This window comes from Mobula birostris, chromosome 24, assembly GCF_030028105.1.
Source record: "Mobula birostris isolate sMobBir1 chromosome 24, sMobBir1.hap1, whole genome shotgun sequence".
NCBI classification, from domain to species: Eukaryota; Metazoa; Chordata; class Chondrichthyes; order Myliobatiformes; family Myliobatidae; genus Mobula; species Mobula birostris.
The window spans coordinates 40,456,344-40,482,664 of record NC_092393.1 but is presented as its reverse complement, the minus strand read 5'-3'; the positions used below and the strand labels follow the sequence as shown (position 1 = coordinate 40,482,664).

Sequence of the window (26,321 nt, the reverse complement as noted above, 5' to 3'; positions counted from 1 at the left end):
CATCAGATCAGGATTGTGCACAGCACCCACTTGACAGATAACAGATATTCACCGGAGTGGCTGCTGCGCGCTGTGTTGCGCCGCCATCTTCTTCTCCTCAGTGCAATGCTGTTTAGTACGAAACTGCCGTGTCAGACTAGGTTATATACAGTGGCATGCAAAAGTTTGGGCACCCTTGGTCAAAATTTCTGTTACTGTGAATAGTTAAGTGAGTAGAAGATGAACTGATCTCCAAAAGTCATAAAGTTAAAGATGAAACATTCTTTTCAACATTTTAAGCAAGATTAGTGTATTATTTTTGTTTTGTACAATTTTAGAGTGAAATAAAGGAAAGGAACACCATGCAAAAGTTTGTGCACCCCAGGAGATTTGAGCTCTCAGATAGCTTTTACCAAGGTCTCAGACCTTAAATAGCTTATTAGGGCTATGACTTGTTCACAGTCATCATTAGGAAAGGCCAGGTGATGCAAATTTCAAAGGTTTATAAATACCCTGACTCCTCAAACCTTGTCCAAACAATCAGCAGCCATGGGCTCCTCTAAGCAGCTGTCTAGCACTCTGAAAATTAAAATAAATGATGCCCACAAAGCAGGAGAAGGTTATAAGAAGGTAGCAAAGCGTTTTCAGGTAGCCGTTTCTTGAGTTCGTAATGTAATTAAGTGATGGCAGTTAACAGAAACGGTGGAGGTCAAGTTGAGGTCTGGAAGACTGAGAAAACTTTCCGAGAGAACTGCTCATAGGATTGCTGGAAAGGCAAATCAAAACCCCTGTTTGATTGCAAAAGACCTTCAGGAAGATTTAGCAGACTCTGGAGTGGTGGTGCACTGTTCTACTGTGTAGCAACACCTGCATAAATACGACCTTCATGGAAGAGTCATCAGAAGAAAACCTGTCCTACATCCTCACCACAAAATTCAGCGTCAGAAGTTTGCAAAGGAACATCTAAACAAGCCTGATGCATTTTGGAAACAAGTCCTGTGGACTGATGAAGTTAAAATAGAACGTTTTGGCCGCAATGAGCAAAGGTATGTTTGGAGAAAAAAGGGTGCAGAATTTCTTGGAAAAAAAACACCTTTCCAACTGTTAAGCACGGAGGTAGATGATCATGCTTTGGGCTTGTGTTGCAGCCAATGACATGGGGAACATTTCACTGGCAGAGGGAAGAATGAATTCAATTAAATACCAGCAAATCCTGGAAGCAAACATCACACCATCTGTAAAAAAGCTGAAGATGAAAAGAGGATGCTTCTACTACAGGACAATGATCCTAAACACACCTCAAAATCCACAATGGACTACCTCAAGAGGCGCAAGCTGAAGGTTTTGCCATGGCCCTCACAGTCCCCCGACCTAAACATCATCGTAAATCTGTGGATAGACCTCAAAAGAGCAGTGCATACAAGACGGCCCAAGCATCTCACAGAACTGAGAAGCCTTTTGCAAGGAAGAATGGGCGAAATTCCCCCAGACAAGAATTGAAAGACTCTTAGCTGGCTACAGAAAGCGTTTACAAGCTGTGATACTTGCCAAAGGGGGTGTAACTAAGTACTGCCATGCAGGGTGCCCAAACTTTTGCTTCGGGCCCTTTTCCTTTTTCGATATTTTGAAACTGAAAGATGAAAATAAAAAAGTAATCTTGCTTAAAATATTAAAGAAATGTGTCATCTTTAATTTTATGCCTTTTGGAAATCAGTTCCTCTTTTACTTGCTTAGGTATTCACAGTAACAGAAATTTTGACCGGGGTGTCCAAACTTTTGCATGCCACTGTATTTGAACTTGCTGACTCCAAGGTGAGAGAATATTGCAGCTGTTTCTCAATCAGTGTGGTTGAGTCTCTGTTCTCTAGTAATCTCTCTTGCACATTTGTTTATGTGGAAGATTTAGCTCATTATACCAGCAAACACTTCCAACTCAAAGAATTCACCACCGAGTTGACATAGATGTTCTTTTTGATAAACCTGTAATAAATGCCAAACTATATATTTTCAAGCACATTGTCAAGACTTGCGCATGAGTGAAGTAATTTTTTTTGTTATTGATGTAAATCTACCAAAGTTTAAATAAAACTAATTAAAATGCTAGATAATGAATAGTCTCTGCCTGAAACATTAACTGTGCATACCCCTTCATAGATGCTGCCTGGCTTGCTGTGTTCCTCCAGCGCTTTTCACGTGTTGCTAAAAAATGCCAGGCATAATAATAATAATATAATATAATAAATATAATAATCTGTCTTAGCTTTTTTGTTTTCTTTAAAAGTAAGTATGCAAAATATAGTTTGATTACCAAGTGGATTTAAATGCAATTTATTCAGAAGTGATTAGAGTGTGGTTTATTATATTTTGGAATAATAGGAAACCTGTTCTTTCCTGTCTCCCTGCAACTAGTTTCAGTCCAATATAATACTCTAACTCCAGAGCTGATAGTGATGTTGAATCTGGGACCGTGATGCCATATTGTGCTTTTTATGCCATATTGGAAGCCATATTGTGCTTTTTATGTTTGAAACAGTGAGATACAATTCTGTGTGGTTCTTAAAGCAAAAATAGGAAAGTCTGAAAATACTCAGCCGGTCAGGCCACATCTATGGGGAGGGAAATAATTAACATTTCAAGTCGAAGACCCTTTATCAGAACCAGATGCAGCCTGACCTCAGGATTTTCAGCATTTCTATTTTTTTAGTTTTGTAGCTCTGCAGTTTTTATTTGATCTTCATTTGGTTATTAAAAATATTGGTTTGCTTATTTCAAGAGGTTAATTCAGAAGAAGGCAGTCATTGAGGTAGCTAAAGAATATACTGTATGTAGCCTCATGTTAAAACACCATAAATACATAAAATACAATTAAATTTTGATTATTTAGCATCTAATTTATTTGAAATCCTGGTAATTCAATCTGGTTCACTTATTAGTCCAGAATATGAAGATTTAGAGTAGAAGTGGGCATACAGCTAGGGCTGGGATCTAGTTGTACTGGAAATTGAAATAATATTTTTGGATCAATTCCTGTGGTAAATTGGTTATTGGTTTACATCAAGTTGGGTATTAGACAAATTTTCATGTTCCTCATGTTTCTCTGCTGATATTTAAATGAATTTTTAGGAAAAAAAATCTCTAGCTGCATAGTTGATGGTCATCATTGATTATTAATGATTAAGCTGTAGCTGCTAGATATTTTACATCTTCAGTTTTCAAAGTTGAATACTATATAGCTTTATCTTTGAATTTCTTCAGATTATTCTCTGGACTGGTCTCATTATTCTGGTGATCAGCACATTTTCCACTCTGTCTGCAACAAATGACAAGCTTGTAACACCAGAAAAGCCACTTCAAGACATTAACCCTGAGAAGTTACAAAATGACATTAATGCACAGCAGAAAATCTCAGGTAAGAGGAGAGAGGGAGACTTTGGTAGTTGTGAAATGTTCCAACTTTTGTGATCAATTCAAGTATTGGGAAAAATGAGCAATCTATATGGATAGGTGTTGCATTTTAGCAGTTTTGGAACTTATTAACTTGAACATAACCTATTTAGTATAGAAAGTTTGTGGGCAAAACCAGTATGTTGGATTTTGATTCATTGATTATTTATGGGAACTGACACACTGTTTATGATCGAACTGAATGAATCGTACTTCCTAAAAAGAAATGAGAGAAAATTGAAAACTGTTGAATGCAACATTATTGACAATGATATCATCTTTGATAATAATTGAATATTTTTACAAACCAGCAGTCATGCTTCATCTCGCAAAAGCTCACCCTCTCTACAAGAAGTGATGTTGATAATGAAGTTCTGTACTTCATTGCAAACCAGAATTGGTTAATACTATGTAATCTTTGAGGTGAGAGTAAAAAAAAATAGCTGTGTGAGTATGGGGAAAAGGCAGTATGAAATAGCTGATCAGTATATTGACTGAACTAAAATTTGTTTTCCTGACATTGCTAGTATAGCATGTTAAAGTTAATAAAGTATTCTGGCATCAATTTCTAATCCTCCAGGATTAATCCCTGAATTTTTATCATTTTAAACAACTTGCACTGAGCAGTGTTTCAATTCAATTAAGACATTACAATTTTATGTGCTTTATTCTCTCTCAAATAGTCATTGGCAATTATAGTCTGAAACTGCTAGTTTTTCTTTAAATTTTTCACCTTGTAAACTTTGAATATGATCTGCTTATTCCATACTTGAATTATACAGGATTAAATATAATTTCATGGTATGTTGCAGCACTATGGACTTGCGAATATTACACTGTAATAAGTATTACTTTTTCTGGTTTTTAGTTAATTTAAGTGAAACCAATATCAGGCGAGGTTATAAACATAAACGCTTAGGGGAACAAAAAAGCTTTATGGATCACTTATTAGTTGAAAATGCTTTTAGTTACGGAAAGAAAATTCTAGAATGTCAAAATGTTTTTACTTTGAAGCAAAATGGTGTGTATTTAATGGACAAAGCAATAGAGTACTTTGACAATTTCGGACGTTGGAAAATATTCATGAACAATTTTAGATGCATGGATTTAAATGTCCTGATTCTTGAAGTCAGCTTCACAGACTTGAACACTTTCCATCCTTAAATTGGCAATACTGGATTAATACGTGTGCAAGTGTACACAAATTGCAAACAATGTAAAATTTGCATGTTTAATTAGAAGCTTATATTTTTATTTGCCAATTTTCACCCAGTTCATTGCCTAAATTTTCTAGAGCCAATTTGCAACTAATCCACAAGCCAAGAGCTAAGTTAACCTAATTTACATTAGATTTGAATTTGTTGGACAAATGTGTACAGGTCCTTAATGAGTTGCTAAACTCAATAATGTAGGTGAGGCATCACCTTCTGACATTCAGAAACTCAAAAAATGTTCAGACCCTGGCAAACTAATCAATAATTAAAAATGAAGACTTTTAAAATTAATTAGTGCACTTATGAGCAACTAAAATATTTGACTAAATTTAAGTCAAAAGAGGTAAATCTAATAGTTGCTCTTTCCACTGTGGCAGTTCCCCTCTGCTAAATGGAGCTGGAATGAGGCGTGGCTTTCTCAAGCAACACCTACAGTTTTAGTCTAACACAACTATTTGTTGGGCACATGTTGAGAGCATAATTGAGAAAATGTCAGCATTCTGATTTCCAGCATTCATACCCAAGAGTATCAAATAAACTAGTTCAGAATCAGGTTACTGGCTTATGTTGTGAAATTAGTTTTGCAGCAGCAGTACCTTGCATAACAATAAAAACCTATAAATTACAATAATAAGTATATCTTAAAACTTGAATTAAATAGTAATGCAAAAAGAATTAGGTAGTTTTCATGGGTTCACTGTCCATTCAGAAATTCGATGGAGGGGAAGAAGCTGTTCTTGAAACGTGTGTGTCTTCAGGCTCCTGTAGCACCTTGATGGTAGCAATGAGAGGAGGTTATGATCTGGGTGGTGAGAGTCCTTAATGATGGATACTGCCTTTTTGGTAATCATCTTTTGAAGGTGTCCTTGATACTGGGGAGGCCAGTGCCAATGATGGAGCTATCTGAGTTTATAACTTTCTGCAGCTTTTCCCAATCCTGTGCAGTGGCCCCTCCATGCCAGACAGTGATGCAACCAATTAGAATGCTCTCCATTGTACATCTGTAGAAATTTGTGAGACATACCAAGTCTTCTCAAGCTCCTAACAAAATATAGCTACTGTTCTGCCTTCTTTGTAATTGCATCAATAAGTTGCGCCCCGGGTAGATCTACAGAAATGTTGACACCCAGGAACTTGGAAGCTGCTCACCTTTCCACTGCTGATCCCTTGGTGAGGACTGGTGTGTGTTCCCTCAACTTCCCCTTCCTGAAGTCCACAATCAGTTCCTTGGTCTTACTGACATTGAATGCGAGATTGTTGTTGTGACACCACCCAACCAGCTGATCTATCTAGCTCTGTACACCACCTCGTCACCATCTGAAATTCTGCCAGTAATAGTTCTCATCAGCAAATTTATTGATGGCATTTGATTAGCCACATGGTCTTATGTAGAGAGAATAGAGCAGAGGACTAAGCACAGTTTCTTGAGGTGTGCCAGGGTTGATGGTCAGGGTGGAGGAGGAGATATTTCCCACTGACTGTGGTCTCCTGGTGAGGATGTCAAGGATCCAGTTGCAGAGGGAGGTACAGAGGCCCAAGTTTTGGAGCTTTTTGGAGCATGTCGAACTGTCAGGTAAACAATTGTTTTTAATGACTGTATATCATGGTCTCTCTTTGTGCTTTGCTATTGCTTGGTGTGTGGTGGGCACTGAAACATTTTTGCTGAAATGGTTGGGGTCATGTTGATGTGTTGATGCTTTGCTGCTGCTTGCATGGGGGAGGGGAAGAGGGGGCTTTGGGGTTAAGTTTTTTGTCATTCATTCTTTTGGGATTCTGTTTTTTGTGGATGTCTGCAAAAACTAAGTATTTCAAGTTGTATACTGTTTATGTTCTCTGATAATAAACAGAATCATTTGAACTGAAGGTACAATTATCTTGAGCACTGAACTGTAATCAATAACAGCAGCCTGATGTAGATGATGCCATTGTCTAGGTGATCCAAGGTCCAAAGGAGAGCCAGTGAGACTGGATCCACTGTAGACCTATCGTGGCAATTAGACAAATTGCAGTGGGTCCAAGATCCTTGCTTAGGCAGGAGTTGATTCTGGCCATGACCAACCTCTTAAAGCACTTCATCACAGTAGATGTGGGAGCAACTGGGCCATAGTCATTGAGGCAGCTCACCCTGCTCTACTTTGGCACAGATTGTCTAATACATAACCAAATTTCCCTGATAATAAAAATTGAAAGGGGTATAAATAAGAAAAGCCATATCATCAGAAAGTTTGGTGCACAGCTAGTAGAGCTGCTGCTTCACAACTCAAGTTCCATTGTGACTTCTGTTTTTGTGGAGTTTGCATATGCTTCCTGTGACTACATGGATTTTGTCCCATGTCCCAACGATGAATTGAACTGACTTTATTTCTTACATCCTTCACATACTTGAGTAAATAACTTTACGTTACATCTCTGTCTAAATATGCAATGTGCAATCATAGTAATTTATAATAAATAGAATAGTCAATTTAACATAGAAATACACTCAAATCAGCATGAGTTAATCAGGATATACTGGCTGTGGAGGCAGTGCAGAGGAGGTTCACCAGGTTGATTCCAAGGATGAAGGGGTTAACCTATGACGAGAGATTGAGTCGCCTGGGACTATACTCTCTGGAGTTCAGAAGAATGAGAGGGTATCTTATAGAGACATACCAAATTTTGAAAGGGATAGATAAGATAGAAGTAGGAAAGTCATTTCCATTGGTAGGTGAGACTAGAACTAGGGGACATTGCCTCAAGATTCAGGGGAGAAGATTTAGGACAGAGATGAGGAGAAACTGTTTTTCCCAGAGAGTGGTGAATCTGTGGAATCCTCTGCCCAGGAAAGCAGTTGAGGCTTCCTCACTAAATATATTTAAGGAACAGTTAGATAGGTTTTTACATAGTAAGGGAATTGAGGGTTATGGGGAAAAGTCAGGTAGATGGAGCTGAGTTTACAGACAGATTAGCCATGATCTTATTGAATGGTGGGGCAGGCTCAATGGGCCAGATGGCCTACTCCTGCTCCTATTCTTTATGTTCTTAAGTTATGTAGTCCGATGGCCTGGTGGAAGAAGCTGTCCTGGAGCCTGTTGGTCCTGGCTTTTATGCTGTGGTACCATTTCCTGAATGGTAGCGGCTGGGATAGACTGTGGTTGGGGTGTCTCAGGTCCCCAGTGCTTCTTCAGGCCCTTTTTTTTCACATCTGTCTTTGTAAACATACTTAATCATGGGAAGTTCACAACTACGGATGCACTGGGCTGTCTGCACCACTCTCTGCAGAATCCTGTAATTAAAAGAGGTACAGTTTCCATACCAGGCAGTGATGCAACCAGTTGTGCCCCTGTAGAAAGTCCTTAGGATTTGGGGACCCATAACAAACTTCCTCATCTGTCTTTTGCACCACACGGCTGGTGTGTACAAACCACTGGAGGTCCACGGTGATGTGGATGCCGAGGATCTTAAAGCTGTTTCCCCTCTCAACCCCAGATCCATTGATGTCAATAGGGGTTAGCCCGTCTCTATTCATGTGCGGGTTGGCAAGTAAACCCACCACTGTAAATTGCCTTTAATATGTTGGAGTATTAAATGTGGGAGGAATTGATGGAAATGTGGGAGGGTATATGGGTATTTGATGGGTTGTGCAGACTTTGGCTCATTAGCTGAAGAACCTGTTTCTGGGCTGTATGACACTGAGAACTTGAAAGGTTGCATTGTGATTTGCTGAAAGATAAGCCATTGTTCCTCAATATAAATTGAGTTTCATTGGAACAAAGTAAAATTATATAAGAGATTTAAAGTAATCAGTAATTTGTAGGTTATCAGTAAGCCACTGTATAACATTCAATTAGAAATCCTGAGATTGAGTAAACTTTAAAAGATGTGATATAGGCTGCAATTCACCTGATTTTGCATTGTAATTGCTTATCTTTATTTATTTGGAAAGTAAAATCTGAGGTGAAACTTGTTTTCTGCAATCTGCATAATTTGTTAATTGTAGTTTAGTTATAATTTGTGCATCAATGAAATATTTATCATAGTTTTAAGCATCTATGAATTAATCAGTATGCAAACAATGGTTTTGAGATAATGATAAGAACACAATGAATATTTTGGATTGCCTTTACTTCCTTGCCTAAAGGTTGTCTAGTTATTATTCCCAGGTGGGTGGGGGGGGGTGGTGTGTGTGTGTTGTTTCATTGGTTTTATAGTATGATGACCTTGATATTGATTTCAGTGAAGGATAGGATGCATTAAATTTTGTTTTGCGTACTCTCTTGCATTTGAGTTTTAATTTTCTTCAGCAAACAGTGAAGTAAATACACTGTGATGGCAAATGATAGGGAAATTCCTTTCTAAACATGAGCATTAATGAGTGTAAGATCCACTCGAAAACGGAATTGTCTTTAGCCATTGTGTTTGAAAGTCATGTGCAGATTCTGCTCTTGGTAGTTTTGTGCAAGCCTTTTACTTTTTATAGGAATTGTTTCCTCGAGTTGAAGCAGTGACTCAGAGTTTCCGCTAGTGGTTTTCAATTGTTATTTGTTCCATGAGTGCACTGATAAACTGTTCTAAACAAAATGAACCAAGCCAATAGTGTGAAACATGCTGTTCAGCTATCTGTCATTGTAATAATTTAATATCCATAAATTGATTTATACATGCTCAGCCCAACTTTGATTGGAGCATACAATATCCTGAAGGTCCTGACTGGAGAGATGTTGACCTTTTGTTGGATGTCTAGAACTAGGAGTTGCTCTCTCAGAAATAAAGGGTCACTTGTTTAAAGTGGATGGAGTATTTTTCCCTTGAGTGCTATGAGTCTTTAGAACTCTTGCTCAAAATGCAGTGGAAGAGGAGTCTGAGTATTTCAGAAGTAAAATAGCTAAACGAGAGAGTGAAAGATTATTGGAGAGGGTAGGAATACAGAGCTGAAGTGACAATTTACACTCATGATTATCCTAAAAGACTGCTGATTTGAAATCTTCGATCAAACTAATTTTATAAAAGTTGCACATCATGTACTGTTTGATCCATCTCAGTGCATGTTTTGAAGTTTCAACAATAGTTGTAGCCTATTAATTCTATCACCACAGAATGATCAAATTTTGAATATCCCATCCCAAAATCATTACGAATTCCAGTGTTTTGTTTGGATATTTCAAATCCTGCCTGGCTTCCTATTTTTCTGTCAATTTATCACTGTCAAGGCACATTGAAATACTGCTTTTAGTCACTGAATTTTGTTTCTGAAATGTTCAGGAAACATGATTTTTATTTTAGTTAATACTAAACATCAACATCTCAATTCTTTAGACATTCCAATAGCTTTTGCAAATTAGAACCACCATCATATTTGAGGTTCGGAGATATTAGTAATTCTAAATTTGCTCTAAAGTACAGTGTCTGCAAAATAGACCTAGGTTTAGGGCACCTGCTTCAACAAAAGCCTGTCAGCAAGGTCTTTTTAAGCAGGTGCTATGTGACCCAGGCCTGACCTTCACCATCTGTGTCCTGTTTTTCCTGATGTAAAAATACTCCAATTCTGCATTCAAAAGAGCAAATGTAAAACATGTATCCTGGGGATTATCTTAACATTGGGGCTGTCACAATAATTGATTACCAAATTAACTAGTCCTGATGAGACAAAATATTGATTATCTTTAGCGTAATGATAGTAATGTTTAATGTGATAATTGTATGAGCTGTGGCAGTAATTGTCACTATGTTAATTGTCTAAATCCTTTCACATGGCTTATCCCGACTTTCTTGGATGGGGATTGCATGCTTTTCTAATTGAAGAGCAAGAACGTACTTGTATTGTGTCTTATTTGGGAATGGAAGCTTGCAGTGGTATCCAGTTTTCAATATTCTGTGTACCTTTGTTCCCTTCATAATGTGATGGCAAAGGTGCTTTGAACCATAAGTATAAGTAACCATAAGTACTTCCATGCTGTGTCAAAAATCAGTCATTCTTGTGAGTTTGTTGAAATGGTTTTTTGATTGTCATTTTGATGTCGTAAATAGTGAAAACAGAATTTATCGATGAACTTGTAGAAAAAAAACACGTGCAACTGTGAATAGGATCTCAAGTTTAAAATGTATGTGTTGAACTACCACAAATGATTGAAACATGCAAATTTTAGGGATACTGTTTCTCATAATTTTGAGAGTCCAAAAATAACTTACTCTTGCCTGCATTGCTCGGTTTTAAAAAAAAATCTCGTTTTAAAAGTGAGCTGAATAGTATTATATAAAGTGGTGGTATATCTTATATACTATATGTGTTATTATCGAGAAATGAGCACGCAGGCTAATAAATCTTAGGGACTGAATGATGTACGTCCCAGAGTTTTATAAGAAATGTTATGGCGAGACAGAAGATCTAGTTATCATCTTCTAAAATTCTGCTATGATCTTATTAAGTGGTGCAATAGGCACAAGAAGTTTTCTATGTTTCTAAGAAGCTAAATAACCTTTTCCTCCTATTTTTCATTTCCTCATGTAAGAGGTGACGATTCAGTCCACTGCATTTGAAGTGTTGTGAATGGAGTTCCCCAATCAGTAAACAAGAAACAGCCTGCTCCTGGATGCCTTTCAAGTCATTGCCAGGAACTTCAATCAGGCTTGTTTGAAGAAATCTCTGCCCAGTTATCAAGATCACCTGCAGCACAAGGGATCCCAACACACTATCCACTGTTATACTACGATCTGGAATGCCTACTGTTCCATCCCGAGACTGCATTTTTGGAAATATGATCACTTGGCTGTCCTCCTCCAACATATATACAGATAGATGCTAAAGAGCAAAACTCCAGGGTACAGGTAACAAAGAGGAGGACATGGGAAGCAATTTTTTTGAGTTGGTAGACTGGGATGTGTCCAAGGACTCATCAGGGGATCTGACTGATTACATCTCGGTTGTCACGGACTTCATGAAGCAGTCGGTGATGAGTGTGTCCCCACAAAATCTTTCATCAGAGTTTTCCCCAACTAGAAGTCCTTGATGAATCATGAGATATATACCTGCTGAGGGCCAGGTCAGTGGTGTTCAGGTCTGATGACCAAGTAAAATACAAGATGTCCAGATACAACCTCTGGAAAGCCATCTCACGTGAAGTGAAGTGACATTTCTGGACCAAACCTGAGTTACTGAAGGAGCTTGACAGCTGTGGCTGGACTTGAATGCTATCACTTCCCACGAAGTGAAACCAAGCAATGTTGCTGACAACAAGCTTTCACTCCCAGATAGGTTCAATGCCTTTTATGCTTGCTTTGGCCATCAAAACATGGAACCATCTTCACGAACTCCCACAGCCCCCATTGACCCTGTGATCCCAGTCTCAGATGTTGACATGAAAGCACCCTTCAGGAGGATCTGGTCCAGGAGGACTTGGAAAGCATCTGGTGCAGACGAGGTACCTGGCTGAGTACTGAAGATCTGTGCTAATCAACTGGCTGGAGTGCTCACTGATGTCTTTAGCCTCTTGCTTCAGCAGTCTGAAGTACCCAGCTGCTTCAAGCAGGCTTTATACCGGTGCCTAAGAAGAATGTGGTAACCTGCCTCAATGACTGTTGACCAGCAGCACTTGAATCCACTGTGATGAAGTGCTTTGAGAGGTTGCTGCTGAAACATGTCAACTCCTGCCCGTGAAGCAACTTGGATCCACTCCAATCTGCCTTTCATCACAACAGGTGCCATTTCATTGGTTCTTCCCTGGAACATCTGGACATACATCAGGATGCTCTTCATTGACTACAGCTCAGCATTCACTGCAATCATCCCATTAAAACTAATCAATAATCTTCAAGACCTAGGCCTCATTCACACCTTGTGCAGCTGGATCCTCAATTTCCTCACTTGCAGACCCCAGTCAATTCAGATTGACGACAACATCTCCTTCATAATCACCATCAGCAGAGGTGCACCACAAGACTGTGTCTTTTGCGCCTCCCCCCCCCACTTGACTTGCTTTATACTTACGTGAAGCTAAGCATAGCTCTAATGCTAGATTTGTTTGCTGATGACATCACTGTTGTTGGCTGAATCAAAGGTGTTGACAAATCAGTGTATTAGAGGGAGCTCTGGTTGAGTGGTTCCACAACAACAATCTCTCAAAATTCTAGCAAGACCAAGGAGCAGATTATTGACTACAGGAGGAGGAAACTGGAGGCCCATGAGCCAGTCCTCATCGGGGGATCAGAGATGGAGAGTGGTATTAACATTAAATTCCTCAGCGTTATCATTTCAGAGGATCTGTCTTTGGTCCAGCATGCAAGTGCTACAAAGGAAGTTTGGCAGCACCTTTACTTTCTTAGAAGTTTGCGTCGATTTGCATGTCATCTAAAACTTTGACAAATTTCTATAGATGTGCATTGGAAAGTTGTATTAACTGGTGGCATCATGGCCTGGTACGGAAACACCAGTGCCCTTGAACAGAAAATCTTTGAACATTGAGCGCTGAGTATATGCCAGCTCTGAATAATCCCACATCCCCTTCTTATTTCCCAGTAAATTATCTCTCACAATGGGGAGCAGTCTTGATCTGATTCTTCTATCATCCACATTATTTTACAGTAATCAAGTTATCATGCAGCATAATTTTGATAATTGGGAGTAAATGTGCATATAGGGAAAGTCCTGAAGTCACAGGGAGAATGTGCAAACTTTTTGCAGCCATATCGGGATTATATCCAGGTCATTGGGCTGTTGAGGCAGAGGTACAATCCTCTAGTTCTGCATTGTTCTGATAGTTTATATCATAATGTCTGTTATAGATTTGTTATTGAAACTTAAAACAAGTTTGTCCTTTAAGTTTGAATAGCAATTTTTTCCTATGCATTCCTTATAAACCTAATTGAAAGTATGTTGTTAAACAAACCTACTAACTCCGTTACAGTTACCTTGGGCCAGTATTTCTTTGTGGGTATTGTACTGTAATTGTATTTATTACAGAATGTCCAATTCAGAAGTTTCTATGAGAAGAAATAATTGCCTTTATAGAATATAGACTCGTGGCTTGTCAATTTTGTAAAAATATATGTAGTTTTAAAACGTGTGGAGGAGGCTTGTTAAAAAAGTAATGTACATAGCCTTCATGGTAAACTCTTGATTCTTTTTCCTCAGCAACGCTCATTTGGGCTCTCAAGTCTGAGTTTCAGCTACCTTTGATATTTTAATTAAACTGAATGTAGGATTCTCCTTCAAATGCAATGAAATATTAAACTAAATCAGTGTTTTGTTCCCCTGGCGCAAGTGGAGCTTAAAAGTACATGATACAATTATAAACCATGTATCCTTTTAAATCCTTCAACAATTCCACTAACAACTGATTAATTTTAGGGTTTCGTGGTATTTTATATTTGGAAATTTAACGTATGCAAAATAGTTACTGCACTTGCCTGTCCAAGACTGTGCACTTCAACGTAATTTATTGTCTTAAACTATTGTCCATTATATCTGAGAAATGCAGTGAACTAATAATATGGATACATCATTTGTTAAATGACTTTGCATTCTGTGTAACTCCTGATGTTTTGGGATTTTTTATCTTTTAGCTTCCTTCACTGGGTTTGGTACAGGGCTATGTTTAAAATACTTCTGGGAACTGTGTGTGAGGTTCAATTAACTGTTCAGATGTCACTGTTTTTGCATATTAAGAATTTATCAGATGGGCCTCTGTTGTGTTATCTGTCAGAAATTTGCCAGTAAAAGCCTTCCAATGAATTAGCAGCACCAATCCAACCTTAAAAACCATGTGCACATTCACAAGTAACATTAGTATCAAAATCTGTTATTGGGTCATTGGACATACTAAATAACCTTAATTGCTATTAACTGTCAAGCAGGTCATTACTACATGTTACTTTCAGTGGATCCTATTTATTCAACTGCTTTTATATCCAACACATCATAATCTCGGTTGTTTGCATCCAAGATACCTTTTTCTTAACCAAGGCAATTAGTGCGATGCTCAGCTCCGTTCTTCCCATTGTGTCAGTGTATAGCATTGGATGTGGTTTCTGTATTTGGAGATTGGAAATTGGGCTTTATTTGTTAGTTATCTAGAATTGATCTCTGGCAGAAATGTTGGCACTACACCAAAGCTCATTCAAGCTTGCAATGCTACCGTAATAGAGCTGTACTTAAAATGTCAGTGAGAATGTTGGCAGGGGAGAGTATACCTTTAAATTGGAATATCTTTAGTATTTTTCAATAAGTAGGTATGTTCCTTTTATTTTTATATCATAATTTTTAGATGTTTTGCAATAAATACAATGAACCTATTGTGTTTAGAAGGCTGAAAGCTGGTTGTAATTGCACAGCAGCATGGAAATATTTAAATTTTGGAGAATTCTCAGTGTTGAACAGTAAATGATGAATAAAGATCAAAAGAATTACATATTTTGATTAAAAATATGGCACAAGATGGATCTGGAATGTTGAATATCTGCCAAATGCAACCACTTGACAAAGGTCTGAATGGATGATATTTGACAGGCATATCCCAAGCTGCTTATTTCTTTTATGTAAGACTCCGTGCAAATCTAGATAATTTGCTTAAAATCGCCAAGTTCAATAGGTCAGAAAATACAAGAACTAGCTCTTCTTTCAGGAGATGTGTAGACATGGAATTGCTAAAGAAAATGTACATGAATGACATTGTTGAAAACAAGCTCTTCCCATGGCTTGCTTTGCAAATTATATAAAACTCAACTGTTTGAGCTCTACCTGGAAAATCAGCATGATGACTTGTTACTTACACTGTTAGATTGATGGCTAATAAAATATTTCTGCCCCAATCACTCTTCATATTGTTACTTCTTTAGATATTTAGATTGCCTTTAAATTGATACTTTGTTTAAATAAATTAGCGTGACCATGTTCTGAATCTTAACTTTCAATATGTGGGAAAACTCTTCTAACGACCCTTTTTATGACATCCTGAGCTTGCAACTCCCACCCTTTTTTGATTTGTTACCTATCCCTTTAAAAGCTTTCATTTGGGCCTATATTCTTTTGATATTTACGTGAAAGATTGCTTTCTATCTAAAGGCTCTTTTTAATAATTTCTTCGCCGGTGTTATTTTTTAAGTAAATTATTAACTATACCCACTGCATGGCTCTAATATCCTGCCTGAAGCTAGACACAATGGTCTGAATGTTATCCAAGTATTATCTTTTACGAATTCAGCATCACTTCTTTGACTTAATATTAAGTGCCTCATTATTAAAATCCTATAATGTCCCTATTATTAAAACCCTATAATGCCCCTATTATTAAGCAACTATAATTCTGGTTTTTTTTTGCAGCTGTCTCTAGTTTCATTATAAGCTTTTAAAGATCTTTGCATAGATAGTCCTTGAATTGTCCACCTTTTTGCTAACTAATTTTACCATTTATGGTAAACCTATCTTTGCTATTTTTTCCTTTAGTGCATTATTTTAAATTCTTATACATTGATTTGTATTTGCCATTTATCTAACTAATCCATTAACCTGTCAATGTCCTCTTGCAATCTTATTTATTCTTGATGGATCATAATGTTCCTAGTTTCAGTACAATTCAACATGCCTATATTTGAATCTTTAATAGAACCAAAAGCAAATGCCTGTATATATGACTATCCACACTGAAAAGTAGACATCTAATTAAAACTTCCTTTTCGTCCACTATCATGACACTCCATAGAACAATATCTTGAATAGTAAATGTCTTAATTTTCATCTCCAATTAATTGCCTTAATACACATTTTCAAATATCAACCTCCTTTTTCTGGGAAAATTTGTCTCCAATATTTGATCGGGCATGTACGTGGCTACTAGCTCTCCAATCTACTTGCTTTCAAGTATCTTTGTGGTCTTGCATCACCTTTTGGTTTTTTTCTCTCCTGTTATCCTGTCTTTTGATTTGCTCTTTCTAATTTTCTTAGTATTCTTCTGTATTCCCATTTATAATGCCTTCACGTACAAAGATTTACTTTTGTACTGTTGTTTGGAACTCTGCCCTGTGGCATATATATCTTTATTGTTTGATGTACCTGTATTTAACCTGTACTTGATCCATTTTTTGTTGAAGCAGCTCCCACTGCTGGTTTGCTCTAAGTAACTTCAATTAGTTTATTCCACGCTATGCCTTGGGAAATGTTTGCCTGGAAAATGGAGGAAAAGGTACGAGGGAGTCCTCAATATCTCCTTGGGGCAAGCACCTCTACTGATTCTTGGGAATCCATGTCCCAAGAACAGAGTGGAATAAGAGCATTGGAGACAATACTGAGGACCATGAGTTCATGCATCAAAGAGTGCACAGAAACCTTGTGTCAACAGCAAGAAAAATACACCATCGCTTAAATTGTCTACCTGCACCTCCTACCCCATCTGCAGAAAAAGCCTGTGATTCTCATTGGCCTCATCAGTCAACTCGAAGCCCAAAAAAGCTGGAGGCAAATCACCCGAGGGATTGATAAAGGAGGAGTTATTTTTGCTCTTCTCAACTCCAGAACCTTTATTTATTTTGCCCCTGCATTTTAACTGTGAATCTAGAAGGGTTATATATTTCACTCTTCAAGTTACTTTTGGCAAGATCTAGTATAGTACTTTTTATAAGCCATACACACATTTTTAGTGTGCATCCCAATTGATCATGATTTTTTTTAATAATCCCAATCTATTTTAAGGTAGCTAAATCCCATATAATCACAATTACATTAAATTAGCAAAGATGTACTCATACGGCTCAAGTGAATAAAAATAATTGAAAAAATTAAAACAACTTAAGGTATAAAATGGAAATTAAAAATGAAGATGAAATGGGAAACTCATCTACCTGCATTTGTCCCTTTGAAAAGGGTTGCTGACCTTAAATAAACAGTGAAGGTCATGTTGCTTTTAGGAACTGAATGTGGAGTATGTTTGGCCGTTGCTCAAAGTCTGTTGCTTCACAGTTGGATTCACTGAATCGGAAGTTAGATTGCCAGTATTTCAATGCTTATGTGCTAATGTCAGATGATATGAACAGCATAGATAACCCAGCTAAAGCAGAATACAATCCAACTCTCCAACTGGTGTTGTAGTAGCTGCGTTTTTCCATACATTATCGTGGAGAAGTTTACATAAGAAAAGGCACAATGGTAAAAGAAAAACTTGGTAAGCAACTATTGTCTGAGTTGAATCAACCTTGAGGGTAGGTAATAAAATCCATGGAATGTGAGTAGTAGTTAGCATGACATTTGCAGCTTGGGGCATTTTGGAGTTCAGTACCAGTGCCACCTGTAAGGAGTTTGTATGTTCTCCCTGTGAGTGTGTGGATTTCAGCCGGGTGATCCAGTTTCCTCCTACAGTCTGAAGATATACTGGTCAGTCGTTTAATTGATATTGTAAATTGTCCTGTGATTAGGCTAGTGTTAAATAAGTGGGTTGCTGGGTGGTGGTGTCTGTTAGGCCGGAAAGGCTTGTTTCATGCTGTATCTCTTAAATAAAAATAAAATAAAAAATACTGTGATGTTCTGTGTTCATTAGCGTGCGGCTATGGTAAGAGAAAGTGCTGACTGATAGTAAAAATTTGAAGTCCACTTGTAAATCACATCCCAAGGCTTTATTAAAGAAAGGAATCTGCAAGCATATTTAATAACTAGCATTTAATTGTACCCAGCAAGACAACTTAACAGGGCTGTAGTTAGCAAACCTTGACCAGGAATGAATAACACTTGTGTGGTTGTATTCAGCATGAAAATGTCTGATCAAAGTGATGAATGCAACAGGGGCATTTTAATTGTGAAATTTTGTTTCACAGAATAATATTTAATTTTTTCTGGATGGCAAATGAAATGAGCTTAATTCTGGTAAAATATGTTTGCTTGTTCATATTGTCAGTGTAGTGATTCAAAGAATTTCAGAATGTAAAATGCATGCTATTTTTACCACATGTTGGTCTTTGCAAAGGGAAAAAAGTGACAAATTTCATGCGTACTGTGTGATGATTTGTTTAACTTTTATATGTATGGGGAAGTCATGAATCTTGAAGCATGCAGCCTCAAAACAAAATAATTATATCAAAGACTCATCTTGATTTATGATTGTGTATAAGCTACTTATAAAAGGATGTTTATTAAAATTTGGAGTTTAAATTCCTTTGGCTTTAACCATTAATTGAAATGAACTGAAAAAAATTAGCAAAATACAATTGAAGAGTTGACACTGTAGAAGCAAGTAGGAAGAAATTGTATGAAATTTCTGTGATAGCAGTAAAGATCCATATTAAAATGAGTTTGAGCAGTTCAATGGCTATGTACCATGTGTCATATGAAATGTGGTGTAGATTGTGTTAAATCTGTGTAGCTTGTTAAATTCCAACAAGCTACGTGGGTGCCTAGTGGAAGGAGTTGAAAAAGAATTAGTGCTGCATTATAGGGTACAACTTTGGATTGATATTGAAGAATATTGAACTTACTGTACTTGCACAGCTGAGTTATGAGTATTTTTAAAAAGCACTCTTACTGAAAAATTGAAGAATACTGTTTTCCACGAGGCAAATTTTTCAAAACTTGATTAAGCTCTGAATGTCACTGTTTGAGCATTGTACTTCCTCCCTGTATTGATGATCTATTGAGGGAAAAGTATTCAAGTAGCTAACAGCCCAGGTGAAGTAAGCCATAATCAGATCTAACCTTGAAATAGCAGCTATTATTGATGTGCTCAAGAATCTGGGAAACATCTCCTTTCTGGTTAACAGCATGTGCACTATGTACCCACTCAGCTTTTACATCACCTGTTCTCCTTAATCAATAAGCATCTGTTTCCCATTCAATTTACACAGGCTTGTTTTATTTTAACATATGGTTTTACTTTGAGCAAGTACATTGTTTTTGCTCTGCAGATTGATTTTTAATTAATAGGCTGGCTGGTGGAGTTGGTTAATGTTTTTGTTAGTGAAGAGTAAAAATGAAAGCAGTCGTTTTGGGTCAAAACTATTTGGCACTGCTTTATGAAAAGTGTAAATAAAAATGGGGGAGGCAGAGAATAACTTCCAAACTGTACCTCCATCTTTTAAAATCTTTTTTTGTTTATATTAGCTGCATGCAGGGGCATATCACTGCAACATTTTGTTTGCAGTTTCCATTACACGTAATTTGTGGATTAAAGTTGATACGCCTCAGCTACAAGTCAGTCTGAGAGCACGTAGAGGGGACTAATCTGACATCAGGGACATTAATAAAAGATACAATCTGATCAAATGTTTTTGTGTCAGAGGTTGAGGGGTAAATTGATAGAAGTTTAAAAATTATGAAGAACGTGGATAGATTTAGTAGTTTTTTTTCCTGGGTAGAAATGTCAAATTTCAGAGGGCACAGACTTAAGGTGAGAGGGGAAAGCTTAAAGAAGATTTGTAAGACAACTTTTTTTTTTGTTTTGAATGCAGTGCCAGAGAAGTGGTAAAAGTGGATTTAATAGAAATATTTGAGGCATTTATTCAGGCACATGAACAGGCAGGTAATAGAAGAGTACAGACCACATGCAGGCAGATGGGCTTAGTTTTGATTGCAGATATCCCACCTCTCTCGGAAGTTCCGGGAGTCTCCCGCATATTAATAGTGGCTCCCCGATGCCTGCAAATTATATACAAATTGATTTTTTTTTTGAGAGCGAGGGTGAGAGAACGCGCGAGAAAGAACAAGAGAGTGAGCGCAAGAGCAAGAAAGCAAGCGTGAGAGCAAGAGAGAGCGAGAGAGAGAGCGAGTGCAAGAAAGCAAACGTGAGTGAGAGCGACCACGAGAGTGTGAGAAAGCAAGCGCGAGAGAGCGAGTGAGAGTGACCATGAGCAAGAGAGTGCGCGCGCAAGAGAGAGAGCAAGAGCGAGAGAGTTCCAAAAAAAGTCAGAGTGGCAGATTGTTCCAAAAAAAGAAAACATAAAACGTACGTCACCCCAGACTACGCTAAAGTGTACCCCTGCCCAATAGGGGTCAAAAATAATGATAGTGTTCCTCGCTGCACTGTTTGCAACAGTGACTTTTCTATTGCCCATGGTGGGTTAAGACTGTAAAAGACATGTTGAGGTGAGTTTAACAGGTGTCATTCGTTCATTAGCATAGCTAACGTTATTTAAGCTAGCTGGCTAGCTGCTAAGGAGCTACTCTATTGCAGACATCCCACCTCTCCCGGAAGCTCCGGGAGTCTCACATAAATTGATGGTGCTACCTCCCTGAAATGAGATTTTGCAGGGTGGGATGTCTGTGATTGGCGTCATGATTGGCACAGATGTGATGGCCCAGGACTTGTTCTTGTACTGTACTGTTCCAGATTTCATAAATAGTGTACATTTGTGTGCACATGAATATACCTTACCTTTTAAACCCAGGTCTGTTTATCCAACAAAAACAAAGGTTGAAGAAAACAAAGGCTGAGTTGTTGATATCACAGCAAAGTGCAACCAATTGAGTGATCGAGTTTCTCATTATTAGTGGAAATTGTCTAAAATGTAATAATGGCTCTTTCCTTCTCCCTTTTGGTTTCTTAAAGATAATTATTTCTTACCATCAACATCAACTGGATTAATGGAGTGAAATTAAAATCTCTGCACGTCAGTGCTGTGATTTTTGATATTTTGTGGAACCTAGCCACTACAAGCATTGTGTATATTTCAGTTAACTTTGGAGGCAATAACAATACTAAATCCAGATATAGTATTAAATGATTGAAGTTATCCACAAGTTTTTTAATTTAAAAAAATCTCATTTTGAGTAAGTATACTGCTGCTATTTTTGGTGTGTTTGTGTGCTGTTTTAGGATTTCATTTTTTTTTTGCCGCTGCCCAAGAATTTTAAATTGCTGCCTCTAGGCCATACCAGAAAGCCTACCCCACAATTTTCTCTACTATATTTGGGTTCACTTCATAGTTCCCATTTTTAGTGAAGCTATTTGTGCAGGTTTCATTTTGCTTATGTTAAATGCCACTTGTATTAACATTTTATCAGCCCAGTTATAGGCATTATCTACCATTGTTCCTGTACTTAATGGCCTGTGAAATGTAATTGAATGATGGGTGTAGCTCTATGCTCAGTGATAAATGACAGATGCAGAGCAGGATGATGGTTGGGTGTCATTGATCTGATGCAGTAGCTCATGTGCACTTGCTCTCTTCCCTCCTCGTTTCAAATTTCCAGATTTTGCTTCTCCCTCTATTTGTACCTCAGGATAGATTGTCTGCCACCATTAACAGAACCTTTTCTCCTGGTCTCCTCCCCACAATCAGCAGCTTACTTTGTTGTTTTTACCCTTTATCATTCCCTGAAACTTAACTATTCCTGCTTACTAAATATTCAATTTTGGTGAAAGAGCCATATAGAACAGTGACTCTTACGTTTACAGCTTGACCTATGAAGTATTTTCAGCATTTTTGTTTCAGATTTGCATCATCTGCAGTTTTTAGATCTCTCCATTGATCAAGATTTATTTGAAATACTGTATTTTGCAAATCTGTTCTTGCTACCTTGGTTTGAGAAGTTTCTATTGAGGCTAAATGTCTGTATTATGTATCATAATATTGCCAATATATTTATACTTTAAGTAAAAGTAAAATGGCGCAGTAAATTTAATCAGCAAGTCTCAGGTTTAAGAAGTCCAGGTTTAAAGCTAATATATTTTGAATCATAGTGAACATGAAGGATCTACAGTTGAACTTGTTATTTATGGATTAGGCAGGGGAAAGTCATCGAGGTATTTGATGCTGTTCAAATATCCCTTGCAGAAGGTTGTGTCTGTGCATTACTCTATCCATTGCCTTGAATGAAGATTACCAGTGCTTGCTGAAAACGTCAGCTTCATTTTGCATATAGGTAACAGGTCGTTGGGAAAGGTTTAGCAAGACATCTGGGGCTTCTGAACAGCTCATCAAAGTGTTATTTCCAATTATATTTTTTCAAAAATGGAAAACTTTGTAGTGAAAGGAAGCTGTTCAAATATAATACGATGACGTCAGTTAACAGTTTACACAACATTCCATCAGCTGATGGGTATTAGAAGGTGCAAGTCTACGGGGGAATGGAACTAATGGAATTTGCTCTGCTTGGGGCAAGCATGGACCTGATGGGCTGAATAGCTTTCAATGTCATAGGGATGAGTTCATGAAATAAAAAACAACTGTTATAGTTAAGGGAGGAAATTTATGGACTACTGCAAGAACACCAAGGTGTGTTTCTGCAAACTACTTGATGATGGATTTTGATCAGAGCACTGCATCAACGATATTAAACTTCCTGATGTCAGACTCAGCAATGGCTCAGTTTTTCAAGACCAGTTTTGTGTTTGAATATGCTAGTGTTTCCCACTTTTATTCCTGGCAACTTGCTTTGTCTACTGATTGTCTTCCAAAGTTTGTGACTCAATTACCATTAATTGAAGCGTTTAGCGCTTTATATTTGGGAATAATTCTGTTTAGGATTGTACTTATAATATGAGCAGACATCATGGGCCAGCAGGAACAGGATTAGGAAACCTTGGTTAGCAAAATTATGGTAAAAAGTCTATTCCTTAAACTCCAATTTCAGTATACACAGTGGCAGTATACACATTCCTACATGCAGATGTTCTCTACTACAAAAGTGTTCTCATTCTTCGACCCTCTTCCTGGGTGTCCTGTCTTCAGTTCCTTCTCTCCTGCTGTCTCCTGCCCTCTGCTCTCCTATTAAACTCCCACTTGTTTTCTTTTGAGGCAATACTGCTATATGCCACCAGCAGCTTCCATCCCTTCTGACAACAGTCTGGACCTGTGGTCAGTTGGTTTCTCCCCAACTCTCCCCACTCCCCAAAATCTGTGCCACCAGGTTTTCAAACAGAAAAATCACCTTATGAACTCCATCTGGTATCTGAAGGCTACATTTTACAGGATCCTTTTTGTATATAAAAAAAATTGCTTTATTTGTTATAGTGAAATGCATCTTTTTGCATCAAATCAAATCAATGAGGATTGTGCTAGGTAGCCCACAAGTGTGGTCACACTCCCGTGCCAATATTACAAGCCCATAACTCACTATTTTAACAGTATGTTTTTGGAATGTGGGAAGAAACTGGAAAAAACGGAGGAAACCCACGCCACAGGGAGAAAGTACAGACTCCTTACAGACAATGGCAGGAATTGAACTCGGATTGGTTATTGATAATGCTGTAATAACGTTATGCTAACCGCTACACTACGGTGGCCCACCCATTATATTCTATTCACATTATAGAATGAGGACAGCTAAGTTAAGAGAACAGTGACTGAGGATGAGTTACTTTCAAATCAATCACCCATCAAAAAGAAACAGTATTTATAACCTACACACATCAAAGTTGCTGGTGAATGCAACAGGCCAGGCAGCATCTCTAGGAAGAGGTACAGTCGATGTTTCGACTGTTACAGTCAGGTTACAGTCAGGATGAAGGATCTTGGCCCGAAACGTCGACTGTACCTCTTCCTAGAGATGCTGCCTGGCCTGCTGCGTTCACCAGCAACTTTGATGTGTGTTGCTTGAATTTCCAGCATCTGCAGAACTCATCGTGTTTGAGTATTTATAACCTATAGTTTAAGAACCATTGGTTGAAATAATGCAATATTTGGACAGATTTTGGCTTATTCAGGTAGACCCATGGCTATAATACACTTATCAAAGGTTTCCTTGCATGTTTTTGTGAAATGTGCTGTCCTGTATATACTTTCACAAGGTATTCAAAAAAACTTGTTTAAGCTACGTGAATGAAATAAGATTAAGCTAAAGGTATTTACTAGTTTGTGGGATTTGGTCATCAAGTTTGGCACTTTTCCATCATGAGGTGTAAAATGATATTTAGCTGAAAGGCAGAGCAGAAAGCAGTTGGCTAAATACAGTACATTATTGTAATAATGGAAGTTACTTTAGTTACAAATACCCGAAAAGAGGTTTCATTTAGAATGTAGCCATATGTTCACTCCACCTTGATGTTCCAGTTTTGTCTGGTGTACCAAGAGTTAAAGATGCAAATCATACTTCAAAATGAATTTGAGGATAATCTATATACTTGAGTGATGCAAACACAGAAAAACATGGCGGTATTATCTATTTATCAAGGTTGATTTTTTTATTAGAGTAATACTTCTAGGCAGATTTTGTTTGTCTATTATTGTGACTCAGATGAAGATCAGACCACATTTTATGAGTAATTAATGCAGAAAACCAGGTAATTGCAAAGGGTTCACAAACATTTTCTTGCAACTGTGTGTGTGAGTGTATATGTATGTATACATATACTGTGTGTATGATGGAGATTAATTATTCTGTCATAGCTGAATATTTTCGTGGTTAATCATAAAGTGCTGTAAATGCCTACCTTTTTCACTTTTAACCTGCAAGCTGATTTATATAAATGGTAATTAATTTGTGGATGTTTATATCCTCAATCAGATAATAAGAGTTACTGGTAAAATTAAAAAAAGTACTTGTCAATGTATTATCTATTGATGGCTAACAGGAACATGTAGTGTATGAATGGACAAACTGGCTCATGGACTGAACTTTGAAACCCTCAATGTGCTGGAACCCAACAATGCTACAGACATTAAGAGGCAACTTCCTTATTGTTTTACTGTTGTTGAATTAATCCTGTGGGTTACATTTGTAATGTTCAGTATGGCAGAACATCACAGTGAGAAATTATGATGAGTGCATGACGTATAACCAGTAGAAATCAATGTATCATGAAGCATTTTGTAAGTTGAAGCAGATGAGCTAGCCCAGTCTAGTTGTACTGTCAGGACAGTGTGACCTTTTTCATGGAACATGCAGCAAATTTGTATCATAATTTGTTATTTGCATTCTTATACTGTCTGAATTTAAATTTGTTTGTTTATTTACAACATAGGAGGCTATTGTATCCATGGCAGCTCCTGGCAGAGCAATTACATTCTCTCTTGGTCCCTTGAAGCCTGTTACTTATTCTCTGTAGGAGGAAAATATGGAAGTTTTCTGCATGTTTGAATACTACTAACATTCCGGTCCCAATTAATTCAAGAAATGTAGGAGTAAGTTAATAAATCCCGAATATCCTCTACCCTGAAATATCTCACTAATACAAAAAAGGCATTGAACAGTCTGTAAGACAGGTTTCTCAAAAATGGGATGCTTGTGTAAACAAAGAGGGTCATTCAGAAAGTGAAAGATAAAATGATGATTCCGATAACTGTGGGTGGCCGTAATGTATTTTGAAAGTTCTGTACCAGGGAGAATTGTAACTATGTAATAAGCAAAAGAGTTAACTTTTTAATGTGTTTGCTGGCCTATTTATTTCTTGAGTGAATCAGTCAAATTACGAATGTGCTACTTTTTTTTACTTAAGTGATTTAAGCATTCAAAGTACCACTTTAATTTAGCATTTATGAAGGTTGCTTGTTTATTAGTAATGCAAGATGTAATAAAATGCAATTTGAAGTGGAGAAGAAATAGGGAGGGGGTGGAAATACACCGGTTTTAGTGTAGGGTATCTAAAAAAGATATAAATTCTACTTTGTAATTAATTTAAGTAAAGATTTGTAAGTGATAATACTTAGTAATCAACTTGTGGATTCTTCATCAGCTTGGCTCCCGTTGAAGGGTCTTGGCCTGAAATGTTGACTGTTTATTCCCATCCATAGATGCTGCCTGACTTCCTCCAGCACATTATGTGTATTACGGACTCTTAGTAGTTTATTCCTGTA

At 37.5% G+C, this 26,321-nt stretch overlaps 1 protein-coding gene across 2 annotated transcripts in view; it reads left to right on the top strand.

Moving 5' to 3' along the window:
- Positions 1-26,321, top strand: part of slc38a10 (solute carrier family 38 member 10) — a 122,280-nt gene that overhangs the window by 65,735 nt on the left and 30,224 nt on the right. For both annotated transcript variants that reach the window (XM_072242045.1, XM_072242044.1), the window contains exon 11: positions 3,235-3,388. In XM_072242045.1, the coding sequence (XP_072098146.1) occupies positions 3,235-3,388 (154 nt within the window). The remainder of the gene's footprint in view (positions 1-3,234; positions 3,389-26,321) is intronic.